Source organism: Lynx canadensis, chromosome A3, assembly GCF_007474595.2.
Source record: "Lynx canadensis isolate LIC74 chromosome A3, mLynCan4.pri.v2, whole genome shotgun sequence".
NCBI lineage: Eukaryota > Metazoa > Chordata > Mammalia > Carnivora > Felidae > Lynx > Lynx canadensis.
The window spans coordinates 1438346-1462775 of NC_044305.1; the positions used below are offsets into that span (position 1 = coordinate 1438346).

Here is a 24430-nt window from a genome sequence, read left to right on the forward strand (position 1 = left end):
GTGTGTGTGTGTGTGTGTGTGTGTGTGTGTGCGCGCGTGTGTGTGCGCGTGTGTGTGTGTGTGTGAAAACTCCTATTGTTAAAAGTTGCTCTGATCTGTCTGACATCAAATAAAAGCTGTGTGCAGACAAGCATGGATGGGGCTGGGGAGCAAAAGATAACAGTCCTCCATCGCTCTGTCCCCCCATCACCCCCTTCTCATCTTCTTCGTCTGACATCAGCTCAACTGTTAGCTACCCGTTTGTCAGCTGCCCACCTGCCAGGGCCCCCCCCTAGTACCACCTGGGCAGGACTGAGGGTCCACTCTGTGTCTAGGCACACCACTTCACAGCTCTGGTCTCACTCCTTCCAGGAGCCCCGCCAGTCACACAGCGCCCCCACTTTACAGACAGAGGGGCTGAAGGTCGGGGAGGGTAAGCTGACCCAAGGTGGCCCAGCTGGCAGGTGGCAGAGGAGGCCGAATCCGGAGCTCAGGCTCTTGGCCGCCCCAGTCGCCATGCTGCCCACTCCCCCGCACCGGCAGGCAGCAGCGGCAGTGGGCACCACCCATGGGCACAGGGACTCCCCAAGAGGGACCTTCACAGGGCAGTTCTGCTGCCCGTGAGTGCCTGGCGGCCCGCGTTCGGTCCTCATTACAGATTTGGTCAAGCCCCACTTTCTGCCTGACGGGAAACTGTCCGCTCCCTCCCAAGCACAGGAGAGGCCTTGAAGGCCAACTTGGTAGGGCACCGGGAAGAGGAAAGGGACAGGCCGGACGCTGGGCGAGCCTACCTGTGATGGCAAATGAAAATCAGTGGGAGGGGACACGGCCACGGTGGGAGGTGGGTACGGGGACTGAAGGGGGAGTGGCCGTGCAGCAGGCCCCAGCTGGGACAGGAGACTCCCTCACTCATCCTGCCCTCACACAGAAGCGCACAGCCAGGTTGCATCTGCCCTGCCCTGCCCCTCGCCCTCCCCAGCAGGGGCTCAGAAGATTCCCTGGATCAGGGTGTGTGCCCAGCAGCTACACGCAGAGGCACTACTGGGCCAACCCACCAGCAGGTGCCCGGATCTGCAGCAGCACTGCTGACCCCGTGCTGGGATGTCCCTCACTGAGCCTGAGTAATCCTGACAAGTACCCTGAAGTCGTTGTCCCAGGCAGAAAGTTGGACAGAGCAGACGAGGTGGTGGCGGGACCCTGTCCCCCCCCCCTCAAACACAGATGGGCTCCTGGGGGTTCCAGGAGGCACCTGGGTACAGAATGGGAAAGTGAGGCCGAGGCACCACGAAGGCTCAGGTCACGTTGCTGCTGAGGGAACTGCAAGACCCGGCCTGAGACTGAAGGCCCAGCACTGCCCCATCTGCGCGTGATCCCAGGCAAGTGCCTTCTCCCTTCAGACCCTCAGTGTCTTCCTCATCAGTGAGGGAAGCCAGGTGGCACCACCTGCCATTCCAAGGAGCCTTGGGGCTCCTCGAGGAGATGACCCTTTGCAAGCTGAAGCCCCCTCTCCTGCAGAGGGCAGGCGGCACAGCTTCAGCCCCCACACCCCAGCTCCCAGCACCGACACACACCCCAGAGGAGACAAGCGCTGGAGCCTAAAGACTCAGGCTCAAAGGAGGCTGACCACGAAATCCGCAACCGCAAGAAGAACAGGGCGCCAGCGCCCCGAAGCTCCTGCTTCCGAAGCGGGGATTCGAACCTTGGGTGACACGGCTGCCTTGCCCGCCGCAGCAGAATTGCCTCTAGGACCCAGGGGAGCCGCCCACCGTCCTCCTCCCCCTCCCCAGCAAGCCAGCGAACTCCGCGGTCCGCCCACCGCGCCGTGCGGGCCAATGAAAAGCAAGACAGCGGCTCATTTGCATGCGGGGCTCCTCGGCCAATGGGCGGCGTTCGCGGGCGCGTGCGCGCAGGTGGGCGGCAGCGGCGGCGGCCGGCGGGCTCAGTCCGAGGATGGCCGCGGCCGCGGCGGTGGAGCCCCGGGCCCGGCCCCCGGCCCCGCCAGGGCCCCGCCGCCCTCCGGCCCCCCCCCCGCCAGGTCCCGCCGCAGGCGCCCCGCTCTCTCGCGGCGCCGGCCCGCGCTCTTCTTCTCTCACAACATCTCCCTGGACGGCCGGCCCCCGAGCCTGGGCCCGGCGGAGAGAAGCCCCGCCGCCGCCGCCCCCGCCGCCGCCGCCGCCCGCCGAGGCCCACGAGCCGCCCGCGCCGCCGCCGGACCCCCGGGACCCGAGCCCTCCTCCCGCGGCCCGCCGCCTCCGCCGCCGCCTCCGCGCCCCCCCGCCATCCTGCCCTGTCTGCCCTTATCGCGTGCAGGGCTCGTCTCTCCCCAGGCCTTCTCATCCCCTCCCCTCCCCCTCCCCCGCCTCGGCCTCGCCTGGGTCTGGGCTGGACGGGCAACGCATAGGTGAGTGCGGGCCCTGAGCAGCAGCGCGGGGCTGGGGTGACCTGGGGACGTCGACCCAGGAGTGGAGGTGGGCCGGCGACCTGACAGCCCGGGACACTGGGTCAGGGTGACCTGGGCGGGGAGCGTCGGTCCAAGGCATGGGGGCACAGTGGGCCAGGCCCCCTCTGCACAGGACTTGGGGATCGGGGTCACCTGGGGCCCTGTCGCACAGGACTTGGGGATCAGAAGGTGACCCTGATCTCCTGTGAGCCGCAGACACAGGGTTGGGGTGCCCTGGTTTTGCCAGCCTGAGAAAGAGAGTCTTGCTTGGGCCCGGTCAGTCTAATGTGGGGGTCAGCGTCCTCGGGGCTTGTCCCCAGACACCGGGGCCACGGTCCCCTTAATTCTTCCAGCTCCTCAGCCCTCATCAGCCCCCAGACACACAGCCCTGCCAGCTCTGGACACGCCCCTCCCCAGCCCACCTTTATCCTGGACTCTGGATTCTGGAGCACTCTTGTGTGGCCCCTTGCATTCCCTAGCTGGGCGACCCCTCCATGTGGGCCAGGGTTCTTCCTGCACCGTGACATCCAGTTTCTGAGTCTTCTGTACCAGGGCCAACCTCCCAGCCTGCCATCCCACAGCTCCCGCTCCCTGGTACACCCCCTACCTCTGTGCAGACTCCCAGCCCCCCCCCCCCCCCCCCCCGGTCCCCTCTGGGTTCAGTGTCCCTGGCCCTGTCACACCCCAGCTTGCACTCACTCCACCTGCTCGGATTCCATTTCGAGGAAGCCAGATCAGCCCCCACCCTTGAGCCCTGCCCCTCCAGTGTGCCTGTGCCCAGAAAGGCCTGGCTGCCAGACGCCCTGCCTCCTGCCCCGGAGTCCCTTGCCCAGCCTCCTGCATAGCTGCAGCTTTGGGTGCCCCTTCAGAACTGCTGCCACTACCCTGCCTCCTCGCCCCTTCCTCCAGGTTCCGGGGCTATCCCATGCCCTCCCACTGCCCACCTGCACCTTGAGGACCCATTTGGGGCCTGGCACTGAGGATGGGCTGCGGTCACAGTCCCTCTGGAAGGCCACTGTGTGCGGGACAGAGCTGCAGGGTGTGCGGAAGGGCCCCAGTGCGGAGCCCCGCAGCCCAGGGCCCTGCAGAGGCGGGCCACTCCTGGGGTCCAGAGGCGGCTCTTCTCAGCTGGGGGTCGTCACGGCTGCGCACGCCATGGTGCCTCCCACCCCCGGCCCTCAGACGGGGGTCACGGCATCGGGGTCTTTTCTAGGGCTGTTTTGGTTGGGAAGGTTCAGTCCAGAATACAACGCTTGGCTCTCACTTTAGGGTCAGAGCTCTTGTGTGTGGCCCGTGGAGAAGCGCTTGCCGAGGTCACTGTCCCACCACGACGGAAGTATTTCTAACCACACAGAGGAGCGGCTGCCTCCTGGGCAGGCCGGAAGGACACCCTGGACCCCTTCCACAAACAAGCCTGGCTGCGCTCCGGAGGCGCTTGGGGGCTGACTGGGGCCAGGGGATCAGAATCCCCAACACGCGGCAGCTCGCAGCCCGCGTCCAGTCCCCTGGGGGGTGACATGGGGGTGCTTGTGCGAGAGGAGGCTGACACCGAGAACCAGCTAGTTCCCTAGCAGGAGTCCGTCCGTTTTAAAAACAGAGCCCCGAAGCGCACTTGCCCTCGGCCTCGAAGCGGTCGAGGACGGTCCCCCCTTGCGCCGGGCGGATGGCAAAGCCCGTCTGTCGTGGGAGAAGTCGTGGGGCTTCGGGGGGGAAGGCGGCTCGCCTGGAGACGGGCCCCAGCTGGAGAGCGACGCGTGTGCTCCCCGCCGTGTGACGCCGGCCGCCCCCTGCCCCTTCGTGTGCGTGTGCATGTGCGGACCACGTGTCTGCTCAGCAAGCAGGCCGCCCTGCTGTGGGCCAGACCCTGCGAATCAGCCTGGCCAGCAGCCTGCCAGGGAGGGGCTTGGGGGCCGTGGATGCTGGATGCGACGCCGTAACCAGGAGCCCTGTGAGGCCGCGTGGCCCGTGGTGTCACCGCACGGCCCATTCCTGGGGCGGGGTGGGGGGGGTGTGCAGGGGCCTGAGCTCGCGAGGAGGCTGGCTCGGGATGGGATATGGTGTGGGTCCAGGTGCCCTTCGGTCTTCCTGCTGCGTCCACCCCCGTCCCCGTGTCCCTCCACCCCTGGCGTGAGCCCGGGCCGTGAACCCACTGTCCCTCCCGGCGGACAGATAGCGGGCCCCCCGTGTGGGGACTGTCCATGTCACTCTGAGTTCCCCAGGCCCAGAGACGGGCCCACAGAGGGAGTCGCTGCGGAGTGCGTGAGGGGGCGGCCGGCCTAGCAAAGGGGCTCCTGGCTGCAGGCTCAGTCGAATCTGTTGCTTTCCAGGAGCAGGCGGGGGGAGGGCCTCTTCCAGAAGTCTGTACCAGTGTGGTGTTTCGACCCAGGCCTGCAGAACAGACCTGTGCCCGTCAGGGGCTCTGTGACCACTGGCAGGAAGCACGGCCCCACTGAGCCTCAGTTTACTCCTCTGTGAAGTGCTTCTGCCGCCGTACATACTATGAACCCGAGGGGCTGTGTGAGGCCAGGGGAGGTCACGGGCTCGGCGAGGGGAGGCAGTGGCCAGGGCCAGGCGAGCAGACGCTTGTCACAACCAGGTTACCAGCGAGTGTTCACACGCAGTCCACAGCAGGAAAGCTGTGTTTCACACTCAGGGTTGAGTCTGGCGTGGTTTTTCCTGCTAAGCCGGTGAGCAAGTCATTGGAATCCCTGTTCCTCTCGAGCCCCCAACTTGGCATTTATTTTCATTTCAACACTGCAGTCGCTTACCACGAGCAGGCAGGACGCTGGGCTCCTCCAGCCGGCAGAAACAGGTGGCCCCCACCGGGCCCTGCGCCCTCCTCTCTCGCTGCCAAAACAAAGCACCGTGAGCTGGGCGGCTTTGGACAACACAGGGCTTCCTCGCACCGTCTCAGAGCTCCTAGGTCTGAGGTCCCGTCTGGAGGCTCCAGGGAAGGGGCCTTCCTGCCTCCCCCAGCTCCTGGTGGCCCCAGGCGTCCCTTGGCTCGTGCGTGGCCTCAGCCCCCCAGTGTCGGCCTCCATCTGCACGTGGCTTCTCCTGGGTGTCTCTGTCTGCACCTGGCGTTTTCCCCTCCTTAGAGGGACACCAGTCATTGCCCACCCTAATGGCCACATCTTAACTTGGTCACATCTGTAAAGATCCTACTTCCAAATATGGTCACGGTCACAGATATCACGGGTTAGGACTTCAATGTAACTTTGGGGGAGCCCAGCTGAGCCCACCACGGTCCACGTTAGTGTCCAAGGCACTCGTGACCGGGAAGGTGAGCCGGGGCACGGGGGAGCCCAAGGACATTGCCGTGTCGGCTGGGAACGCAGACTCTCGCAATCCTGGAGGGTTCACGCCGGAACGGTCCTGAGAAGGGGCTGAGCATTTTAGCCGCCATGTTGGCCAGGAGCCACCTCGTGTTCCGGAAGCTGCCAAGCTCCTGTCCAAATTGAGCCAATTTCAGTGGCGCATCTGGCAGTGTGCTCACAACTCTGATCCGGGGGCTTCTTGCTGGAGGACAGCCAGAGGTGGCAGCCAAGGTTAGAGCCTAGAGCCGCTGCCCCAGGGTGGCTCGGAGGCCTGAGACCTGAACCCCAGAGACCACACCCTGGGTCCCACGGCCAAGGGGTCTTCAAGCCTCCCTGAGCGGTTGGCTGGAATTTGGGGTTTGTGCTTTGCCTGGCAGGGACTTGGCGAGATGGGGCACCCAGGACCACCACTCCCTGGACAGGTGTGCACCAAGGGTCTGCGAGGTCGGCCGCTGCGCTCGGATGGGCACGGAGCAGGAGAGCGTCTCAGGTCATTGGCACTGGTACCTGTCAGCAGCCTGCTCTCAGCTGGCCTGACCCCTTCCCTGGGCCCCTCCCTCGGTTCGGGTGGTCCTCGGCCCTCAAACAGACCTCAGGTGGGCACCCCTGCTCCGTTGGGCGTTTCTATAGTTACAAAGTAAAGGACGTCCATCAGGTGCTAGAAACTAACCAATAGCAATTTCTCTTCCTGTTTGTGTTCCACATTTCGTGTTTCGGGGGCAGGTGGGGGGTAATTCTGAGAGCGAGCCAGAGAGCCAGCGAGCCGTGGTCAGTGCGGTGGGCACCTGTGCCCCCGACAGCCTCTCCCACACCCCTGACCTCTGGCCCCTTCTTCCCCAGAGAGTCAGATGGCGAGTGGACACCATCCCGCATACACTGACCTGGGTGCCACGGAGAGGCTTCTGGGCAGGGGAGACCCGTGTTTGCCCAGACATCCAGGGCTGGGGGGTGAGGCAGTGCAGGGGGCAGAAAGCCCGAGCTGTGTTCTCTGTAGCTTGTTCGTGGGTGGTGTTTTTCAATGGGGTGTAAAATGCAGGCCCAGCTCTGGGGGCAGCACACGCCCCCCCCCCAGAAGCTCTCGGCAGCCAGTACCCCTCGCACACCAAGACCCCCACTTTGTCACCGCCATCACGGCAGCATGTGATGTGCGGGCACAGGGAGGCGACCGCACGCGGCGAGCCCGGCCTCCTGCTGACCGCGCCCGCTGCCCCAGCGGGAGTGTGCTTCCGCTCGAGCTGCCACAGGGCTTCTGTCCTGCCTGCTGGCCGGACGGACGCCTTTCTGGGTGGCTGTGTCCAGAGAGGCTGAGCCGGGGCACCCTCGGCTGGAGCCCACCCATACTGGCTGGCCCATCCTGCCGGAGCTGTGTGTGAGGCCCTGGTGGTCTCACCTTGGGAGTCCCCGGAGGGCTCCACATTCCTCCAGAGGAAGCCACCAAAAGACCGGCCAGCAGGTTCTTTGAAAGGGGGCGCTGCTCCGTGTCCTGGGAAGGGCGAGCCCCTCCTGACCACCAGGGGAGGCCCTGGGAAGGTCCTGCGTGTCCACCACCAGGGCTCTGGCCTCGCCTGTGGCTTGACCGCCGGCTGTCCTGCTGCCTTTGCCGCCCACGACGCGGTCACCTCCACACCCAAGGATGTTGAGATCCCTGGGAGCCTGCAGGCTGCTCCTCTCCTGCCCACAGACTCACTTGCGGAACGTTCTGCAGCTCACTCCGCCCTCTGCGGACGGATGCGCCCAGTAACGCCGGGGAAGCCGGAAGCTGCACACCCGGGCCTCCCGTGTCCCAGGTGCCCACCCAGACCCACGGCTCGGGGTGCCCTGATCGGGGGACAGGTGTTCGTTCACCACGCGCTAACGGCATCTCTGGAGTGGAGGCCAAGTTCAGCAAGGGAGCACCTGAGGAAGCGTCTGGGGGGCGGCCTCGATTCCAGCCACCCCAGCCAGCGCTGCAGCGGTAGTGGTCGCACAGACCGCCTGCGGGGGTGCAGGGCCCGTACCGCCTTACAAGCTGCGTGATCTCGGGCAAGTTGCTCGCCGGCTCTGTGCCTCCGTTTCCCCACCTGAGAACTGAGAGTGAGGGCACGGCCCGTCACGTGCCGTTGTTGCGAAGACCGAGCTTATATGTAAAATGCTCACGAGGAGAGACGAGTGGAAGAAAACCACAGATGTCTGCAAAAGCAACTGGGAACAGATCTCAACAGCTTGGTGAGCTGACTGCCTCAACCCGGAACCCACGGCAGGAGTGAGCCAGGCAGCGGAGCGCCGTGACGCGCCTGCCGCTCCAACGGGCGCCGGGCCAGAGGCCCCGTGTGGGGCCGGCGTCCACGGAGGTGGCTGTTGGCTCCGGGCACGCGAGCTCCCAGGCGTGCAGGAGCCACTGCAGCATCGCCTGGGAAATTAGCCGAGGAAATGAGTCTGAGGAAGCCACGCGGGGCTGCTCCGTGGGGCCTCGGAGCCAGCCCTGCAAAGCAGCACACAGACACCCCCGGGGACGGTCGGGCCGTGCCTACGCCGTAGGTCCCGCACATCCACCTGCTCACCTGGCGCGGGGACGGTGCTCACCTGCACCCACCCCAGGCTTCTCGGGACGCTGGGTTATGCCCGACACGCCCCTCCTGCTGCCTCGTGAGCAGTCAGCGCACCTGCCTGCGGAGGCCCCTGCCGCACATCCCCCCGCCACCCTGGCCAGGCCTCAGCCCCCCCCCCCCCACCAGACTCCCCCTCGCACTGACGTCCCCCGCCCCGGGCACTCTCCTCCGGCACGGGTGTCCTCCACCGCCACCAGCCCCGTCTCTGGAGGTGGGGCCGGTCTGGGACACCCGGCGTTTCACCGGAGTTTCCACTGTGTTCAATTCTCATTTCTTTTCGATAAGCTTCTGCTGTCTTTGTCATCGTAAAGAAGTAAGTGGAGTGTGGGCTGTGGCTTCGTGGTGACAGCCTTGGGGCCCCCCAGACTGCCCTGCTTGTGTGACCTCGGGCAGGTGCCGAGTTGCCGCAGGCGCTCGATCCGGCGCTCGATCCGTGGCAGGCGGGGGTGGCTGAGGCCCTAGGGCCTGACGGCTCCCCGGGGACTCACGGGCTCATAGCGACCTGGATTCCAGGCTGGCTCCACCTGGTGCGGTGGCCTGACCACACCGGGCCTGGATCGTAAGCCAGGGGTCCTGCCGGGGGACAGTGTTGCTCCCAGGCAGGCTGCAGCTCCCAGGAGTGGCGTCCTCTGCCCTGTGCCGCCCCCCACACCGGTCCCCTCCCCAGGAGCCCGCCCTCAGCTCACGTTTGGAGTGAAATAGTGCCGCGGACACCGGGGCACCCAGCCGGCACGTGCCGGCCCAGGCTGAGCTCAGGACCCGTGTAGCTTCATTTCACAGAACACACGGCCTCGGCCCCCCGGAGCCTCCCTCTTTTGGGGAGGTGTGGGGGCTCGGGGCTCACCTGTGAGATGTGCTTGTGACCCCCACGAGGACTAGGAAGTCGACGAGTGACCAGGTGGTGGTCTTGGTGCCAGTAACCCGGGTGCATGATCTTGACCTGGAGGTGCAGCCCACACAGGGTCTGAACCTTCCCCCTCGAGAAACCTCCTGACGTGGGGGAGGGGGGAGGTTGGGAGCCCTCCAGGAGCGATTCCTCCAATCCTGGAAGACTTCCAGAAGCCCCTCCCTGCCTTCAGCCTGCTGTGGCTGAGCGGAGCTGCCGTGCCCGTCCTGGGCCAGAGAGGGCTCTCGGGACCTGCTGGCCTGAGCTCCGGGAGGCAGTGGGCAGCGGTGGACCAGGGCGCTGGTCCCCCTTGCGATGTTCTGGCACAGTCTGGTCCTGAGTCTTGCCCGAGACTCAGATGTGGCCACAGACGGGCCCCTGACACCGTGGCTGCGCGCTGCTGTCCAGCGGGGAGAAGGCCGCGAGCGCGTCTCCAGGTCCGACAGCAGCCGTCTCCCCGGTCTGTTGCTGAGGCCCTGCCCTGTCTCTTTACAGACGGCGAGTTGCCTCCCAGCGCTGCTCTCTCGAGTTCCTGGAAGATGCTGCGGGATGTGCCTCCGTTCAGAGGTGAGGGTCCCGCTGGCTCTGAGACCCCGCGCGCCCCAGCCACCAGGCTCTGGGGCCACAGGGGCTCTAGAGGGAGGGGAGAGTGACCTGGGGTTTACGTTGCAGAACCAAACACATATCCGGCTCCCCAAGACATAAAGGCCTAAAGAAGACTCACTTCATCAAGAACATGCGACAGTACGACACGAGGAACAGCAGGTACGCATGTGCCACGGGAGCAAGCGTGTGGCCGCCCAGAGGCAGAGCTGGAGTCCGATCCCGGGCCCACGCGTGCAGCCGCGGCGCTGCCCGGCACGTCCACCCTCGAGCCCCATGTCGGCGAGCGGCTCCTGCTTCCCCCAGTGTTCAAGCTCGGGTCCACCGCCCCCTTCCTCTCCGGTGTCCCGGGTGAAGGGCCACCTGGCGGACACCAGCTTGAGTAGGAGCGCGGAGGTGAAGGGACATCGGAAACAGAGCAGGTGCGGCGACGGAACGTGGCCGGGAGAGGAGGGCAGCGGCCGGGAGGTTACACTAAAGCCGAGATCTGGCTGCCCCAGACCAGGGTGTAGACGGGCAGCCGGGAGGAACTCCTGGGTCTGTGGGTGCTGTGTGGGTGCCCTGAAGGCGTTCCCGTCGCCCGTCCCTCACGCCCTGTCCTGCCAACCCTGGGGCATCTGAGCTCGGTGCCCTTCCTGCTGGAGGCCGTGCTGCCAGGCGTCCACCAGTGGCCTTGTGGGGGAGCTCTGTGTTCTAGCAGTGGCCTGGACCCCCCCCAGCGTGAACCCCAGTGTGACAGGCCCGTGCTGGTGCTGAGGAACAGGCCCAAGCGCTGGGCTGGCTCCCGGGAGCCCCGGGGGGCCAGCAGTCACAGCCAGAAAAGAGGGGAGTCTCCTGCTGCTGGAGCCGGGCCGGGCCGGGCAGGGTAGATCCCAGCCCAGAGTGGGGGGGAGGGCTGGCCTTCCTGCCACACGCCCCACGCGGGGCGCCTCCTGGCCAGCTTGGCTCAGGACGTAGAAGTAGGCGCTTCTTGGCTCTATCAGCCCCTCCAGGTAGGCTGAGGACAGGCCCCTGAGCGGGACAGTCCTCTGGGTGCACACCTCTGCTCTCGTGTCCTCCAAAGCCTGGCCTGGCCTGGGTGAGCAGCCCCGACCACTGGCCTCCGCTGCCTGCACGGGCCGGGCCAGACCTTCCTGTGCTGCACATCCTGTGGAGGGACGCACCTGCCGGGACCGAGCACCCTCGCTAAGCACCTGCAGGGACGGCGAGAGCTGGGACAGCCAACCTGGCTCTCCTGTCCCCTGGACACCCCAGGCGCTTGCGTGACCCAAGTCTAGGCAGGAAGGAACTTTCTCCTGGAAACACCTGCCACCTGCTCTGACCAACCCTTCCCCCCAGGATCGTGCTGATCTGTGCCAAGCGGTCCCTGTGTGCAGCCTTCTCGGTCCTGCCCTATGGAGAAGGCCTGCGGGTCAGGTGAGTGACCAGGGGCCATGGGCTAGGCCCCCCCACCCCCACCCCCCGGCTTGCAGTGGCCTCACGCCGAGGCCAGCAGACCCGCTTCTGCCAGAGCGCCTCGGGAGCACTGAAGGCCATTTGGGTCCTGGTTCTCTGGGAGGGATGTGTCCGCACTTACTTACACGCAGTTGCCTTGGGACGGTCCTCCTCATGGGGATGCGTCCTGTGGCCGACCCTGGCGAGTGCATCCCGGCATAGCTCCAGGAAGGTGACCGTCAGGGCGGAGATAGCACCACAGGACCTGCCGTGAAACAGCAGTAGAGAAACCTGCCAGGCGAGGGGCCTGGGTGAGGCTGGCCCGGGGGAGGCCTAGGGAGAGGCTGGTGCCGCCCCATTACTGCCAGCCTGCTGCAGGTGTTGTCACAGGAAGTATGTGGGGCTGGGAAGGGGCAGGACTGGGCAGCGCGGGGCCCGGGGTCCTTCCCCTGTGCCCGAGGCAGTGCTGGTACAGTTCCCGTCCCCCAGCTCTGGGCCTGGCGGCACAGAGCGGGGGCCCCTGCTCCCCTGCCGCCTCTGGGGACAGAGGAGGCCCGGCAGCCGCCTCCCCCGTGCATTGCAGTGACCTGCGGGTGGACGGCCAGAAGCAGAGGCATCCGTCAGGCGGCGTCTCCGTGTCTTCCGAATGGTCTTTGAGCTGGAGGGCGTCGAGCTGGGAGCAGATGGGAAGGCAAGAGTGGAGGCCATGCTCAGTCCGGGCTGGTGGGTGGGCTGGGAGCTTGTGCTCGCCCAGGCGATCAACACGGAGCTGGGTTTTTCTTGACTCCTAAAGTGCAAGGTGTCGGGAGGAAGCCACACAGCCCTGTGAAGATAGGCCCCTCACCTCGCTCAGCAGCGAGCTGATGGGAAACGGCGTGAGTGGGCGGGGGCCCAGGTGCTGCCTCCGTGCTGGAAGTCAGAGGTCAAGGGCTTCAGAGGCAGCAAGAAGGTTCCTGTGCTGCAGATCCCACGTGGGGGATGGCGCAGGTGGCATTCTGGGACGTTCTTGTTACTGATAACACTAGCGTCAGTGTTGGTGTACAGGGATGGCCCGGGAGCCTTAGCTCTCAGTGGGTCCTTCCTTGTCCCCATGAGGGTGGCGTTCGTGTGGGGGCTGCCTGCAGCAGAAGGAGTAAGGCACAGCTTGCTTGGACTTCTGGTCTTACGAGGGGCTGTGGACCCGGGGATGACTGGGACTGAGCCCTGACGCCCGTTCCCCTCCAGGTGGTGTCTTATGCCAAGTTCTTGTACCCCACCAACGCCCTGGTCACTCACAAGACAGACAGCCACGGCCTGCCACCCCAGCCCCGGCCCAGCATCCCCCGGGCTCTGCCAGGGTCAAGATACAAACCTACCCCAGCCAGTCAGCACCAGCCGGCACGGATCTAGGTACCCCACGTGCCCTAACCGGTGCCGGGCAGGCAGCCACACCAGCTGGGCAAGGGACACACTGTGGCAGGCAGACCAGAATCACACTGAAGCCCATAGCGCCCGGTCCAGACGGGAGCCAGGCTTGGGAGAAGGGAGCAGACGCCTGTGCTTCGTCCACCCGGGAACTGGAGAGATCCCGTGTCCACACACGCTCCGGGCAGGGGCAGGGGTCTCTCGGTCAGGACATCCTTCCACCCAGCCCTCAGGGACAGGAACCGTGGCCTAGAGTCCCTCCCAGACCCAGAAGCATTGTTCCCCGGGGGCTAGTCCAGGGTTCCAGCTGAGGCTTGGGTTGGCCAGAGCCCTGGGCTCATGGTCGTCAAGGCTGTCCTCTGCACACAGGGACTGACGCAGGGACACGCTGGAGTATAACCCCAACCTCCTGGACGACCCACAATGGCCCTGTGCAGCACAAGCGGGTCCTCATCTTCGCATCTTACATGGTACGTGGGGGCACCGGCGGCAGGCCCAGTCCACGCCTCTGGGTGTTCGGGGGCAGGCTGAGGCGAGCCGCCAGGGCAGGGTACTGGGCCCCCCACCCCAGGGCACCAGCACCTCGGGGCAGTAGGGGGTGTGCAGCAGGCCAGAGGCTGCGCTGACCACACCGCCCTGGCAGCCTGGGTCACCACTCTGCATCCCAGGCTCTGGGACCCTCTGTCCTGAGACGTGTCCTCCTCTGATCTGCTGCCTGAAGCCATTTGCAGACCCAGGCCAGCGTGAAATCAGCCCCCAGGGTCTCGGGTGGGTGGCCCCCAGAGCTGTGGGGGGCCGACCCCTACCCTGCGGCCTTCTCGCACACAGACCACGGTAATAGAGTACGTGAAGCCCTCTGACCTCAAGAAGGACATGAATGAGACCTTCCGGGAGAAGTTCCCACACATCAAACTGACACTGAGCAAAATCAGGAGGTAAGGGGACTGAGGAGAGATCTCTGGGCCCCGCCACCGTGATGAGGCCGTTCCTCTCCTCTCCTGTTTCTAGTAGGTTCTTGAGCTTGATAAATCCAGATGTGCCCCGCCCGAGTCCCCTCCTGCTGTCTGACCAGGCCAATGTCAGCAGTTCCCCACCCCCCCACCCGCCACCTCCGTGGGTCAGGCCGCCTCAGTGCTGCTTGCACCCACACCTGCTAGCCCTGCTCCCTGATGCCCGTAACCACACAGGAGGTGGGCACTGTGGTGACCCCATCTGACAGACGGGATCGAGGGCCGAGGAGGCTTGCCCAAGACCTCAGCGAGTTAAGTGGTGGACCGCCCGGAGCCCAGGCAGCCTGGCCTAGTTGGGACTCCTGGGGATCGCCCTTCCCTGGGCCCTCCTCGCCCCACTGTCTCACTGTCCCCCCTCACCAGCACCAACGGGCTTCGCTGAAGGTCCAGACACTGCTTCAGGGCCTTTCCGTGGTGCTATTTCTCCCCACATCGTCCCTCTCGCAGCCACAGGGGAGCAGGGACTCTGTCCTCTGTGGTGGCCCCTGGAGGGCAGCATGGGCTACCCAGTACACCGGGGGGGGGGGGGGGGGGGGGGGGCACGGCCCGGCCCGAGGGGCAAGGGGAAGCCAACATCCGCCTGCTTGTCCAGCAAGCTGCGGACCCTAGCGCCGGCCGTGCCCACCTGGAGGAAATGGTGCCTTCTCAACGGCCCGGAGGGCCACTCTGGAGCAGGGAGAGGGGCGGCCACTTCCACTGCCCGTCAGCACCCGGCTTCCGTGTAAACCCGCAGTTTAAAACGGGAGATGCGGAACCTCTCTGAGGAGTGCAGCCTGGAGCCTGTGACGGTGTCCATGGCCTACGTGTACTTCGAGAAGCTCGTCCTGCAGGGCAAACTCAACAAGCAGAACCGCAAGCTGTGCGCCGGGGCGTGCGTGCTGCTCGCCGCCAAGATCAGCGCCTCCGCAGGAGCGAGGTGAAGCAGCTCATCGACGTGAGTGCGCCCGGCCCCGCCCCCGCCCCCGGCCCCGCCCCCGCCCCCGGCCCCGCCCCCGACCTGCTCTGCACCAGGGTGGGGGGTGGCTTGTGCAGAACCCGGCTGGGGCGGAGCGGCTGGTGCAGAGCTGGGGCTCCACATAACCTCCCTCCTCCCTCCTCCCTCCTCCCGTGCAGAAGCTGGAGGAAAGGTTTCGGTTCAACAGAAGGGATCTGATCGGGTTTGAGTTCACGGTGCTGGTGGCCTTGGAACTCGCGCTCTACCTTCCCGAGGGCCAGGTGTTACCTCACTACAGACGCCTCACGCAGCAGTTCTAGCCCAGCCTGGCCTCCGCCCGGAGGGCGGCCACCCCTCCCACACCGCCCAGACGCCCCAGCGCTCAGGGCCCCAGGGATGTGTCCGGGTGAGCGGCCGCCCGGCAGGGACGGCAGGGACGCCTGCCCCTCAACTGATGCCGCTGTCCCTGCACACCTGCTCCCTTGGAGGACACCGCTTTCATTCCAAAGCACACCACCCGCCATGGTACATTCCTGAGAATCTTCTCGCATTTTTACGCGAGCAAAACGTGAGGTTTTATTTTTTTCATGTGCCTGAGACCGACCCGATCCTCAAGTGGTCATTTCGGCATCTTCCTTTGCACCGCCTGGTCTTCCGCAAACCACCACAGCCACTGCGCTCGCATCGCAGAGATCTGGGTTTCCGGAGCCTGCGGAACACTCTGGAATTGCAGAAGTTGGCGTATCGAAACATTAGTCTTGGCTCTTTCCGGTTTTCGTTGGTGGACACAGCTCCCTCCCGGCCCAGCTGAGCCCCTCGGGGATGCCCACTGGCCTCCCCCGGCATCCTTCCACAGGCGGGGCTCTGGCATCAATGCAACTAGGGCAGACTCCGGTTTCTCTCACTTTTTACTCCAAGCATCGTGTCACTGTGAAATCCTGATGCCCGAGCGTCACACATGCCAGCAGGCCTCCGCGCAGACACTAGCCCACCCCAGGGGGGACCCACCCTTCACCTCTCACCGGGAAACCCTGCTTGCCTGCGACACTCTGGACCTTCAGGATGTTTGTTGGACTGCTTGCTCCTGCTCTTGATCTTCTAAGCAATATCGTGATGGAGAAAACCGGTGTATTTATTGTTACTTGGATTTGGTTTGATGGGTCTTAAGGGAACAAAATCTGGTCGGGAGCAGTTGAGGCCGTGACTTGGAACACCACACTTGACTCTCAGGCAGGCGGGAGGGGGACGGGCTACTCCACAGCCCCCACCAACGGCCCCATCTCCCTGGGGGGTGGGTGCGCACGCCTTTCTTCGTAGGCAGGACGCAGTCTTGGCTGTCACACAAAGCAAGACCAGGGAGTGGTGGTTGTCACCTGTCTGCAGGCCTGTGCCCCTTCTCTCAACAGGGCCCGTGTTCAGCTTTCCCAGGTCGCGTGTCCTTCCTGCACGTTCTGTGACCCGGTTCTCCAGCTCACTGTCCCGTCAAACACTGAAGAACCAAGGATGATTTCCCTCCCTGGGTCAGCTGGCGTTAAAAAGGACCACGTTGGCTGGGCCACTAAGCTGCTTCCCTGTCGTCCTACAAACCTGTCAGTCTCTGCGACAGCCCCACCCTGTATTGTGTGTGAACTCATGCTTTTGCCAAAAGGAGACACCGGTTCTGCTCATCACGACGCTCAGGCACCAGCGGCTCAGCCTGGACCCCAGCACCCGTGTCTGCGTGCAGGCCAGCTGTTCCTCTTCCCCCGGGGGATGAAGCCCAAGCCTGTATTCCAACCCTATTTATTGTGGGATAAACTCCCTGTCCCCCTCGACGGCCTCTAATGCACACGTGTCCCAGGCGGACGAGGGTGGGAGGGAGCTGAGATACAGGTGCTTTTCTCCTGGACAGCAACGTGTGCAGCCCTCGTATCTCAAGGACACTCTAGTGTGCCAAGCACTGGAAGGGACGGGTTCCCAGACTTCACCTCAAGAGGGCATGCGTCCTGGTCCTCGACAATTTCCACACAGGTGTTCGAACAGCTGACAGCAGTTTAGGTTTCTGTGTTCCCATAGTAAGATTTAGTCCTTCACAGACCTGTAACTCTCCCTTTGGTGTGTCCTGTCCTCGACGCCAAAAGCTGCTCGTGTGGCGGTCAGTGATCACTGCAGCAAAGCCAGTATTGAAGCCAAACGCGTCTGAGCCCCTCACTCTCTAGATCGAGCCCAGACATCTAAGAGGCGGCTCCGAAAGCAGCTGTGCATTTAAAAGTGCGCTAAGCGACTATCTGACCTCAATGTCAAGTCACATGTCATTTGTTGCAAACGGTAATGTATTTGTGGTTCAAAGTAAAATGTGATTTTGCAAAGTATGCACAGGTTGCCTCCTTTCAGCTGACCGGCGGCGTCCAGCTTTACAGCAGCCCTCACACTGATGCCCAGAGGAACGCATCCACACTCCCAGAATGAACCAACACAGGTGGTTTTGCTATTTTGTTATTATTTACGACAAACACACTCACATCTGTAATCCTCTCTGGTCAGAAGTTCCTAGGACAAAAGTAAGGACGACGTTAAAACCTCATTTCAGGAAAGGTCCCGGCCTCTGTGCCCAAACACAGGCCATCTACTTACTTGAAACGATGCCGCGGCTTGGCCAGTCGTAGAATGGAGTCATCAGACTCACCCTGGAAAAAAGTGCTCGACTATCACCCCTGCTAAACCCAGCTGGCAGGAGGTCCAGTGGAGAGGCGGGCAAAGGGCCTCATACCTGATTATGGGGGGCGGGGGGTGGGGGGGTACCTGAGGCTTTCTCAGGGGTTCCTATCTTGGGCCCCTTAGCCACCCCTACCGCGGCAGGAAGAACAGGCGGCTAGCACAGCCCCACAAGTTCACCCACTCTGCCACAAATCTACTCGAGCCTCCGAAAGGAAGATCCCTTCCCACCAACCGCACACCCGGTGCGCAAAGCCAGGGAAAACTCACCATCCTCCGGATAGCCCGCAGATCGCAGAGGTTTTAAACTGGCCGTTAAACCTACCGTCACCTTGCAACCTGCAAATCGTCAACGCGAATCCTAAAGATCTGGGGTCGGGAGGCTCAGCCCGTAGGCCACCCCGACTGGCTCGGCCGCCGGGGGCTTTACCCCGGGCGGGACGGGCCGTTGCCTCCGCCGGCTCACCTCGGCCACGTTCATCTGGATGGACGCGGGTCCTTGGCGCCGATGATGCGGTTGCTGGCGGAGCTACGGGGGGGGGGGGGGGCGGTAAAGCGCAGTGAGCGGGAGGGGAGAGGGAGGGGGGAGAGGGGAGGGGGGAGCGGGGGGCGGGGGGTGGAAGGGCTCGCCACCATTTTCCGCGGCACGTACAGGTCCACGAACTCTCCGGCGTCGTTCTGCATGTCGACGGCAAGCTGCGAGACCCCGAGGCGCCGTGAGGCCGGGCCGCGTCTCCGCTGCAGCCGCCCCGGCCCCGCGCCTTCTCCCCAAGCCGCCCGGCCTCGGGTGTGCGGCTCCCGCCCGGAGACCCGCCGGAGACACCCGCCGGCCGCGCGACCCACCTGCTGCCACCACCACCCACCACCACGAGCGCGAGCGCAGAAAGGAAGCACTTCCTCCGCCGGCGGCGGTATTGGAGGACGGGGCGGGGCCTCGGCGAGTGCTTCGGGTCCCGACGCGCCGCGGGGGCCGCGCTGGGCGCCCTGACGCACTTCCGCTTCCGGCGGACGGGGCGGGACCTGCGGGTGGCGGCGCCCGGCGGACTAGCGGGAGCCGGTGGCGGGCCAAGGCAGGCAGTGCCGGGCTGGGGGAGCCCGGGCCTCGACGGCTTCTGATTTCCGCTGTCAGCCCCGCGTGGGCGGGCGGGGGCCGTGCAGACCCCCCCTGGACTTCGTCCGCGGCAGTGGCCGAGCGGGAGGAAGCCTCGAACAGGCTGGGAGGCGGCGGGCGGACTTGGGGTCCTCTCTAGGGCGCGGGGACACCGCTGTCGGGAAATCGAATCGGGGCAGGGAGGGGACGCTGCCAAGCTCCCGGGGCAGGACCCGCTGAGAACCTGCCTGTGTCTGCATGTGGGTCAACCCAGCTAGTCCTGGTGATCAAAAGATTCTGTAGCGGAAGGTGGGAGAGGCAGCTAGACTACCAGAGTGCAAGGAAGGAGAGAGGAGCAGAGATGAGGTCTGCAGAGGGATCTTCCTCGAGTGTTCAGCGGAATAGGGCCCCGGAACTAAACCACTATGTGGTCAAATGATGTTCTACACGGCTGCCAAGACCACTGTGGGGGGGGGAAAGGACTGTCTTTTCCACAAACGGTGCTGGGAAAATGGGACATCCGCATACAAAAGAAGGAAGCTGAACCCTTACCATCAACACCTATGTAAAAACGATGTGATCAAGGACCTAAAACAAAATTCTTTTTTTTTTTTTTTTATTTTTTTTAACGTTTATTTTTGAGATAGAGACAGAGCATGAATGGGGGAGGGTCAGAGAGAGGGAGACACAGAATCCGAAACAGGCTCAGGCTCTGAGCTGTCAGCACAGAGCCCGACGCGGGGCTCGAATTCACGGACCGCGAGATCATGACCTGAGCCGAAGTCGGCCGCCCAACCCGACTGAGCACCCAGGTGCCCCTAAACAAAATTCTTAGAAGAAACCTAGGGGCACAGGCTTTACGACATTGGACCCGCCATGATTTTGAAATGAGACCAAAGGCATGAACAAAAACGACAAATCGCGCCTCATGAAAATGTTTAGGATTTGTGCATCAAAAGACACCATCAGCAGGGTAAAAAAGCAACCTACAGAATGGGAGAATATGTTGCAAATCATACACCTGGTGAGGGATCAATATCAGGATATAGAGAGAACTAAAACTAAACAAAACCTGTTTTAAAAGTAGGCAAAGGACCCCAGTAGACATTTCTCCAAAGACGTATAAATGGTCGGTAAGTACATTTAAAGATGCCTCAACAGCACTAGGTCCTTAAGGAAATGCAAATCAGGGGGCCTGGGTGGCTCAGTTGGTTGAGCGTCTGACTCTTGATTTGGGCTCAGGTCATGATGTCCGTGCTGACAGCACAGAGCCTGCTTGGGATTCTCTCTCTTCTCAGTTTCTCTCTCTGTGCCTCTCTTTCTCTCAAGATGAATGTATCAACTAAAAAGATGGAGGAGGAGAAGAGGGAGAGAAAGAAGTAGAAAAGAGGAGGAAGAAGAGAAAACTTTAAAAAGAGGCAACTGTTGGCATGGTTGTGGGAAATTGGAGCTTTTGCTCATTGTTGGTAGAAATCTGAACCGTGCAGCCATCGTGGGAGAGAGTATAGCGGTTCCTCAATTAAAGATAGAATTCCCGTATCCAATAACTCCACTCCTGAGTGTACACACAAAAGAATTGAAAACAGTGTCTCCAACAGATACTCGCACACCCATCTGCAGCCGTATTATCTACAACAGCCAAACGGCAGAAGCGACCCGTATGTCCGTCGGTGGATGAACGGGTGAACAAAATGGTCTACACGTAGAAGGGAATGTTATTCGGCCTTAAAAAGGAAGGACGTTCTGACACAACGGGTACAGTTAAACCTTGAGGACATTATGCTGAGAGAAATTAGCCAATCACACGAAGACAAATGCTACACAATGACACACGAGGTACCTAGAGTCGTGGAAATCAGAGAATACGATGGTAGTTGCCATTGTGTGGGAGAGGGAACCGGAGCTGGCGTTGAATAGGGAGAGTTTCAGTTTTGCAAAGTGAGTTCTGGAGTTGGATGGTGGTGATGCTAATGCGTTATTAGAGTATTTAATACCATCGAGCTGTACGCTTGCAAATGGTTAAAGTGGTAGGTTTTACATCTGCGTGTGTGTTTTAATGTCTGTTTTTGAGGAAGAGAGAGTGTGAGTGGGGGAGGGGCAGGCGGAGGGAGGGGGAGAAAGAATCTTAAGCAGTCTTCACGCTCAGCTTGGAGATATCCAGATATATTTATTTATTTTAGTGTTTATTAATTTTTGAGAGAGAAACAGAGCAGGGGAGGGACAGGGAGAGAGGGAGACAGAATCAGAACCAGGCTCCGGGCTCCGAGCTGTCAGCACAGAGCCCGATGCAGGGCTCAAACCCACGAACCGTGAGATCATGACCTGAGCCAAAGTCGCACGCTTAGCTGACTGAGCTACTCAGGCGTCCCAATATTTATTTATTTTAAAGACTTTATTTTTAAGTAATCTCTGCACCCAACATGGGTCTCAAACGCACAGCCCCAAGACCAAGAATTGCATGGCTCCACCAACGAGCCAGCCAGGTGCCCCATGTTCCGTGTATTTTAACACAATATTTACGTATTTTTTAATGTTTATGTAATTATTTTGAGAGAGTGAGCAAGCGGGGGAGGGGCAGAGAGAGAGAAGGAGAGAGAATCCCAGGCAGGCTCCACACTGTCAGCACAGAGCCTGAGGGTGGGGCTCGATGTCATGAACTGTGAGATCATGACCTGAGCTGAAATCAAGAGTCAGACGCTCAACTGATGGAGCCCCCCAGGCACCCCCAGAACAATTTTTAAAAATGTAAGATGATAGGATGCACACACATGGGTGTGCACATCCTTTCCTCTAGGGCAGAGTCCCAAGGCCAAGTTCTTCAAGGGGAAGAAACTTGTGCCCCCCACCCTGTGGCCCAGGAAATCTGGATTTACTCTCTTAAGAAACGTTGCTGTCCAAGGTCCCAGGTCCCACTTTGGAGCAAGTAGTCCCTGACGGCAGCCAGGTACCAGGGGAGGGAGGGCTGCAGACAAGATCCTAGGTAGGGATGGCCTCGTTGTGCCTGTGCTGTCCCCGGCAGCCACTGTGGGGCGTCCGAGAGCTGTGTCTGCACTGCCTACAGCTGCGCTGGGGCCCTAGGGCAGAGGCTCACCTGTTTGTTCCCGGCCCACTTCTCTGGAACTGAAGGGGGCTGAGCCATCTCCCTCAGGCCCCTGGTCCCTTGTCCGCGGGGTAAATTGTTTACTGAGCTTCCTCTGGGGTCTCCAGGTTGGGCAAGGGCCAGAGGCCGGGTGGAACAAAGGCAGCGGGGGGCAGGAGGACCTGGCACTTGAAGACAATCAGGCTGAGCCCTTTTTGTAGATCCCAGGGCAGTCTCTAGGAGCTCAGCAGCAGCTGTCCGGCAGGGTGGTGCCGTCCAGGGTTCCTGAGTGCACCTGTTTCTACTCAAGAGTTATATGCCTGTGGGGTGCCTGGGTGGCTCTGTTGAGTGTCTGACTTCAGCTCAGGTCGTGATCTCATGGTTTGTGAGTTCGAGCCCCGCATCGGGCTGAGAAGCTGGAGCCTGCTTTGGATTCTGTGTCTCTGTCTCTCTCTGCCCCTCCCCTACTCACGACCTCTCTCCCTCCTTCTCAAAAATAAACATTTAAAAAAATTGAGAAGAAAATTAAAAGAAAAAAGTATACACCTGTGCTCTCGATAACCTTGACTTGTCAATATCACATCAGGATCACAAGTCAAGCTTTCACTGTCCCTCTAAATTACTCAGCTGCCTCCTTCTGGCCATGAAGTGGGGACAACGGTAGAGCCACCCCACAGGGCTGGGGTGGTCTGCATTCAACTAGTTAACACGTGCAGTGCTCAGAACGAGTGCGGCACTCAGGAAACCCCCAGCCTGCTAGTGTTCATCACCACCACCACCACCATCACCATCATCACCACTACTGTTGTCATAATGTGGTTCCAGGTCATACGGTTGGGTTTGAATCGTAGGCTGGTGACTGGCAGCTTGCACCAAAGACAGCCCGATCTCATACGGGTCCCCGTTCAGGCTGCCCGGGGAGGGCGATGGCGGCCAACAGCAGCTGGTTGGTGTCTGTGTAGCAGCCACGTCCTGCAGCCCCCCCCCCCCGCCCCCCGCATGCACAGGTAAACGAGGCCCTGAGACGTGGGGCAGCTCAACCTTCCAGGGGAGCCTCCCCCTCCTCCTCCCAGAGCAGCTGTTTCTGGGCCAGGCGCGGCCAGGCCGGTCTGAAATGCATTGTGTGTGGAAGGGAACCGGCCAGAACCAGGAAACCCTCCTTCCGGGCCCGGGGCGGGGGCCAGGGTGAGCGGCAGGTCAGGGCCGACCAGACCTGCCCAGGAGTTCCAGCCACCAGCCCCTCCGGCCTGCCCTCCATTCCCTTGAGAGCAGGCCTGGCTCACCTCCCTGGGGCTTGGGGGGGTGGGGGGGGGGGAGTGTGCAAGCCAGTGAGCCACCAACCAGGGCCTGGCCCCACAGCCTCCCAGGCTTTGGGATCATCGTCTGACCTCAGAGAAACACAGGCAGTCACCGGCCCTCCCTGGTCTTGATGAGGGTTAAGGGAGGTCACGGTGGGCGTGCGGCACCCCCATATGGGTCAACGTAACCGGCCCAGAGCTTAGGGCATCTGGCATCGTTACTCAGCCTGTCGGGCCCCAGGGAGCGTGGAGGGGCCAGGCCAGCGCCCCGTCCGTTCTATTTTACCTTGTTTTATTTTTTCATTTTGTCATTTACCATTTCGCTTTCTTTTACGTATTTGTCACATTGTTTTTCTATTTGATTTTTTTCGTTGAGGCGTGATAAAAAGCACAAATACAAATCCTGAGTGTTCCGCCCTCTGGATGCTTCGCTCCGCTGTTCACCTGGGCAGGCAGAGCTCCCCATGACCATGCAGGATGGAGTCAGGCTCTGGGTGGGGCCAGTCCCCTTCCCCCCCCCCCACCGCCCCCACCGCCCCTGCCCCGGCTCCCAGGAGGCTCATGCAGGCCTTCTCAGGACACAGGTGACGTGCTGGGGAGTCCGGTGGGGGCTGAGCTAGGCGCTTGGGGCGCATCTGTGCACCGGGTCCACCTGGAGGGGCCAGCTGACAGCAGGGGGGTACTGAGGTCGGACACCCAAGACTGTCCCGCCTCCTGGCCCCACCCCTCCCGTGGGGGCTGGCCACAGAGGTCTGAGCCAAGTGACAGGAAAGGAGGCCCTTCCGTCCGAAGCGCACGCAGGGCGTCCAGCTGGCTCGTCCCCGCGGACACACAGGGTTTGCCAGGCTGGCCGGAGGCCAGCGCGTCCCAGCCCAACCGGGTGGAGATCCAGATTCAATGGGAAAGCACGGCCGGGCGCAGGCAGCAGAGCCCCCCGGGGCCCAGGCCAGGGTCCGACCCCAGGCACAGACGGAGCCCCCACGTCCAGGCAGTGACTCGGGCGGGGGGACCTGGGAAAGGCCTGGGTTCCGGCGCCGTCCCCCTGCCCCCAGGCCTTCTCCCCTTCTGCTTCCCCATCAGGAGGTTGGAGCTGTTGTCCCCACACCCATGGGTGGAGGTCAGGGCTCAACAGGAAAGGGGCGGCTGGGAGCCCGGTGAGCGGCGCAGAGATGGAACGGTGCCACACCCGGGGGAGCGCTCTGGTCAGGGAGACGGAGAGCTGCTGTCCCCGTGGGAAGTGGGCCCGAGGGTGACCCTGCAGCACCGCCCAGGTCCCAGCCCGCCTGTGCCCGGGCTCCGCAGGAGTGGGTGTCCCCGGCGCCCGGCCAGGCAGCCAGGACAGGGAGCTCTCGGCCTGGCACTTCTGAGGGAGGTTCATGCTTCCTGCCTGTGAACCAGCAGCTGGGGAAGGCCCCGCAGAGGCCCCATGACAACCCTGTGAGCCCATTTTACAGAGCAGGAAGCTGAGACCGAGGGAGAGGACGTTTCCCCCACCCCCAGCGTCACATGGCTGGGGCCACGCGGGCTGACGGTGAGATGATCACAGCCAGGACCCGGCCTCTGTGCTGGAGAGGAGCTTGGACGGTGGGGTCTCAGGCGCGGGCACCTTCAGAACATCCCTTACCTTCGTCTGTGCCCCAGCGTCTGTGGGCCTGAGCTGGACGAGACAGGTAG

General features: G+C 62.6%; 1 protein-coding gene and 1 long non-coding RNA gene across 2 annotated transcripts; one reads left to right on the top strand and one right to left on the bottom strand.

Moving 5' to 3' along the window:
• Positions 1 to 495: 495 nt before the first annotated feature.
• On the top strand, positions 496 to 16946 carry CABLES2 (Cdk5 and Abl enzyme substrate 2). The gene is given in 20 exon segments (XM_030309089.1): positions 496 to 599; positions 1495 to 1633; positions 1767 to 2113; positions 2115 to 2188; positions 2191 to 2337; positions 4456 to 4488; positions 6211 to 6226; positions 9706 to 9777; positions 9883 to 9975; positions 11152 to 11229; positions 11831 to 11889; positions 11892 to 11938; positions 12472 to 12607; positions 12610 to 12664; positions 13033 to 13083; positions 13085 to 13121; positions 13480 to 13586; positions 14395 to 14558; positions 14561 to 14595; positions 14775 to 16946. Coding segments are annotated over 20 exon segments (1935 nt in total). The 3' UTR covers positions 14916 to 16946.
• A 160-nt stretch (positions 16947 to 17106) lies between these two features.
• On the bottom strand, positions 17107 to 18072 carry LOC116737969. The gene is made up of 3 exons (XR_004343344.1): positions 17923 to 18072; positions 17205 to 17818; positions 17107 to 17124 (listed from the first exon to the last, which is right to left on the bottom strand). It is a non-coding gene; the product is annotated as an uncharacterized LOC116737969 (long non-coding RNA).
• Between the last annotated feature and the right edge of the window lie 6358 nt (positions 18073 to 24430).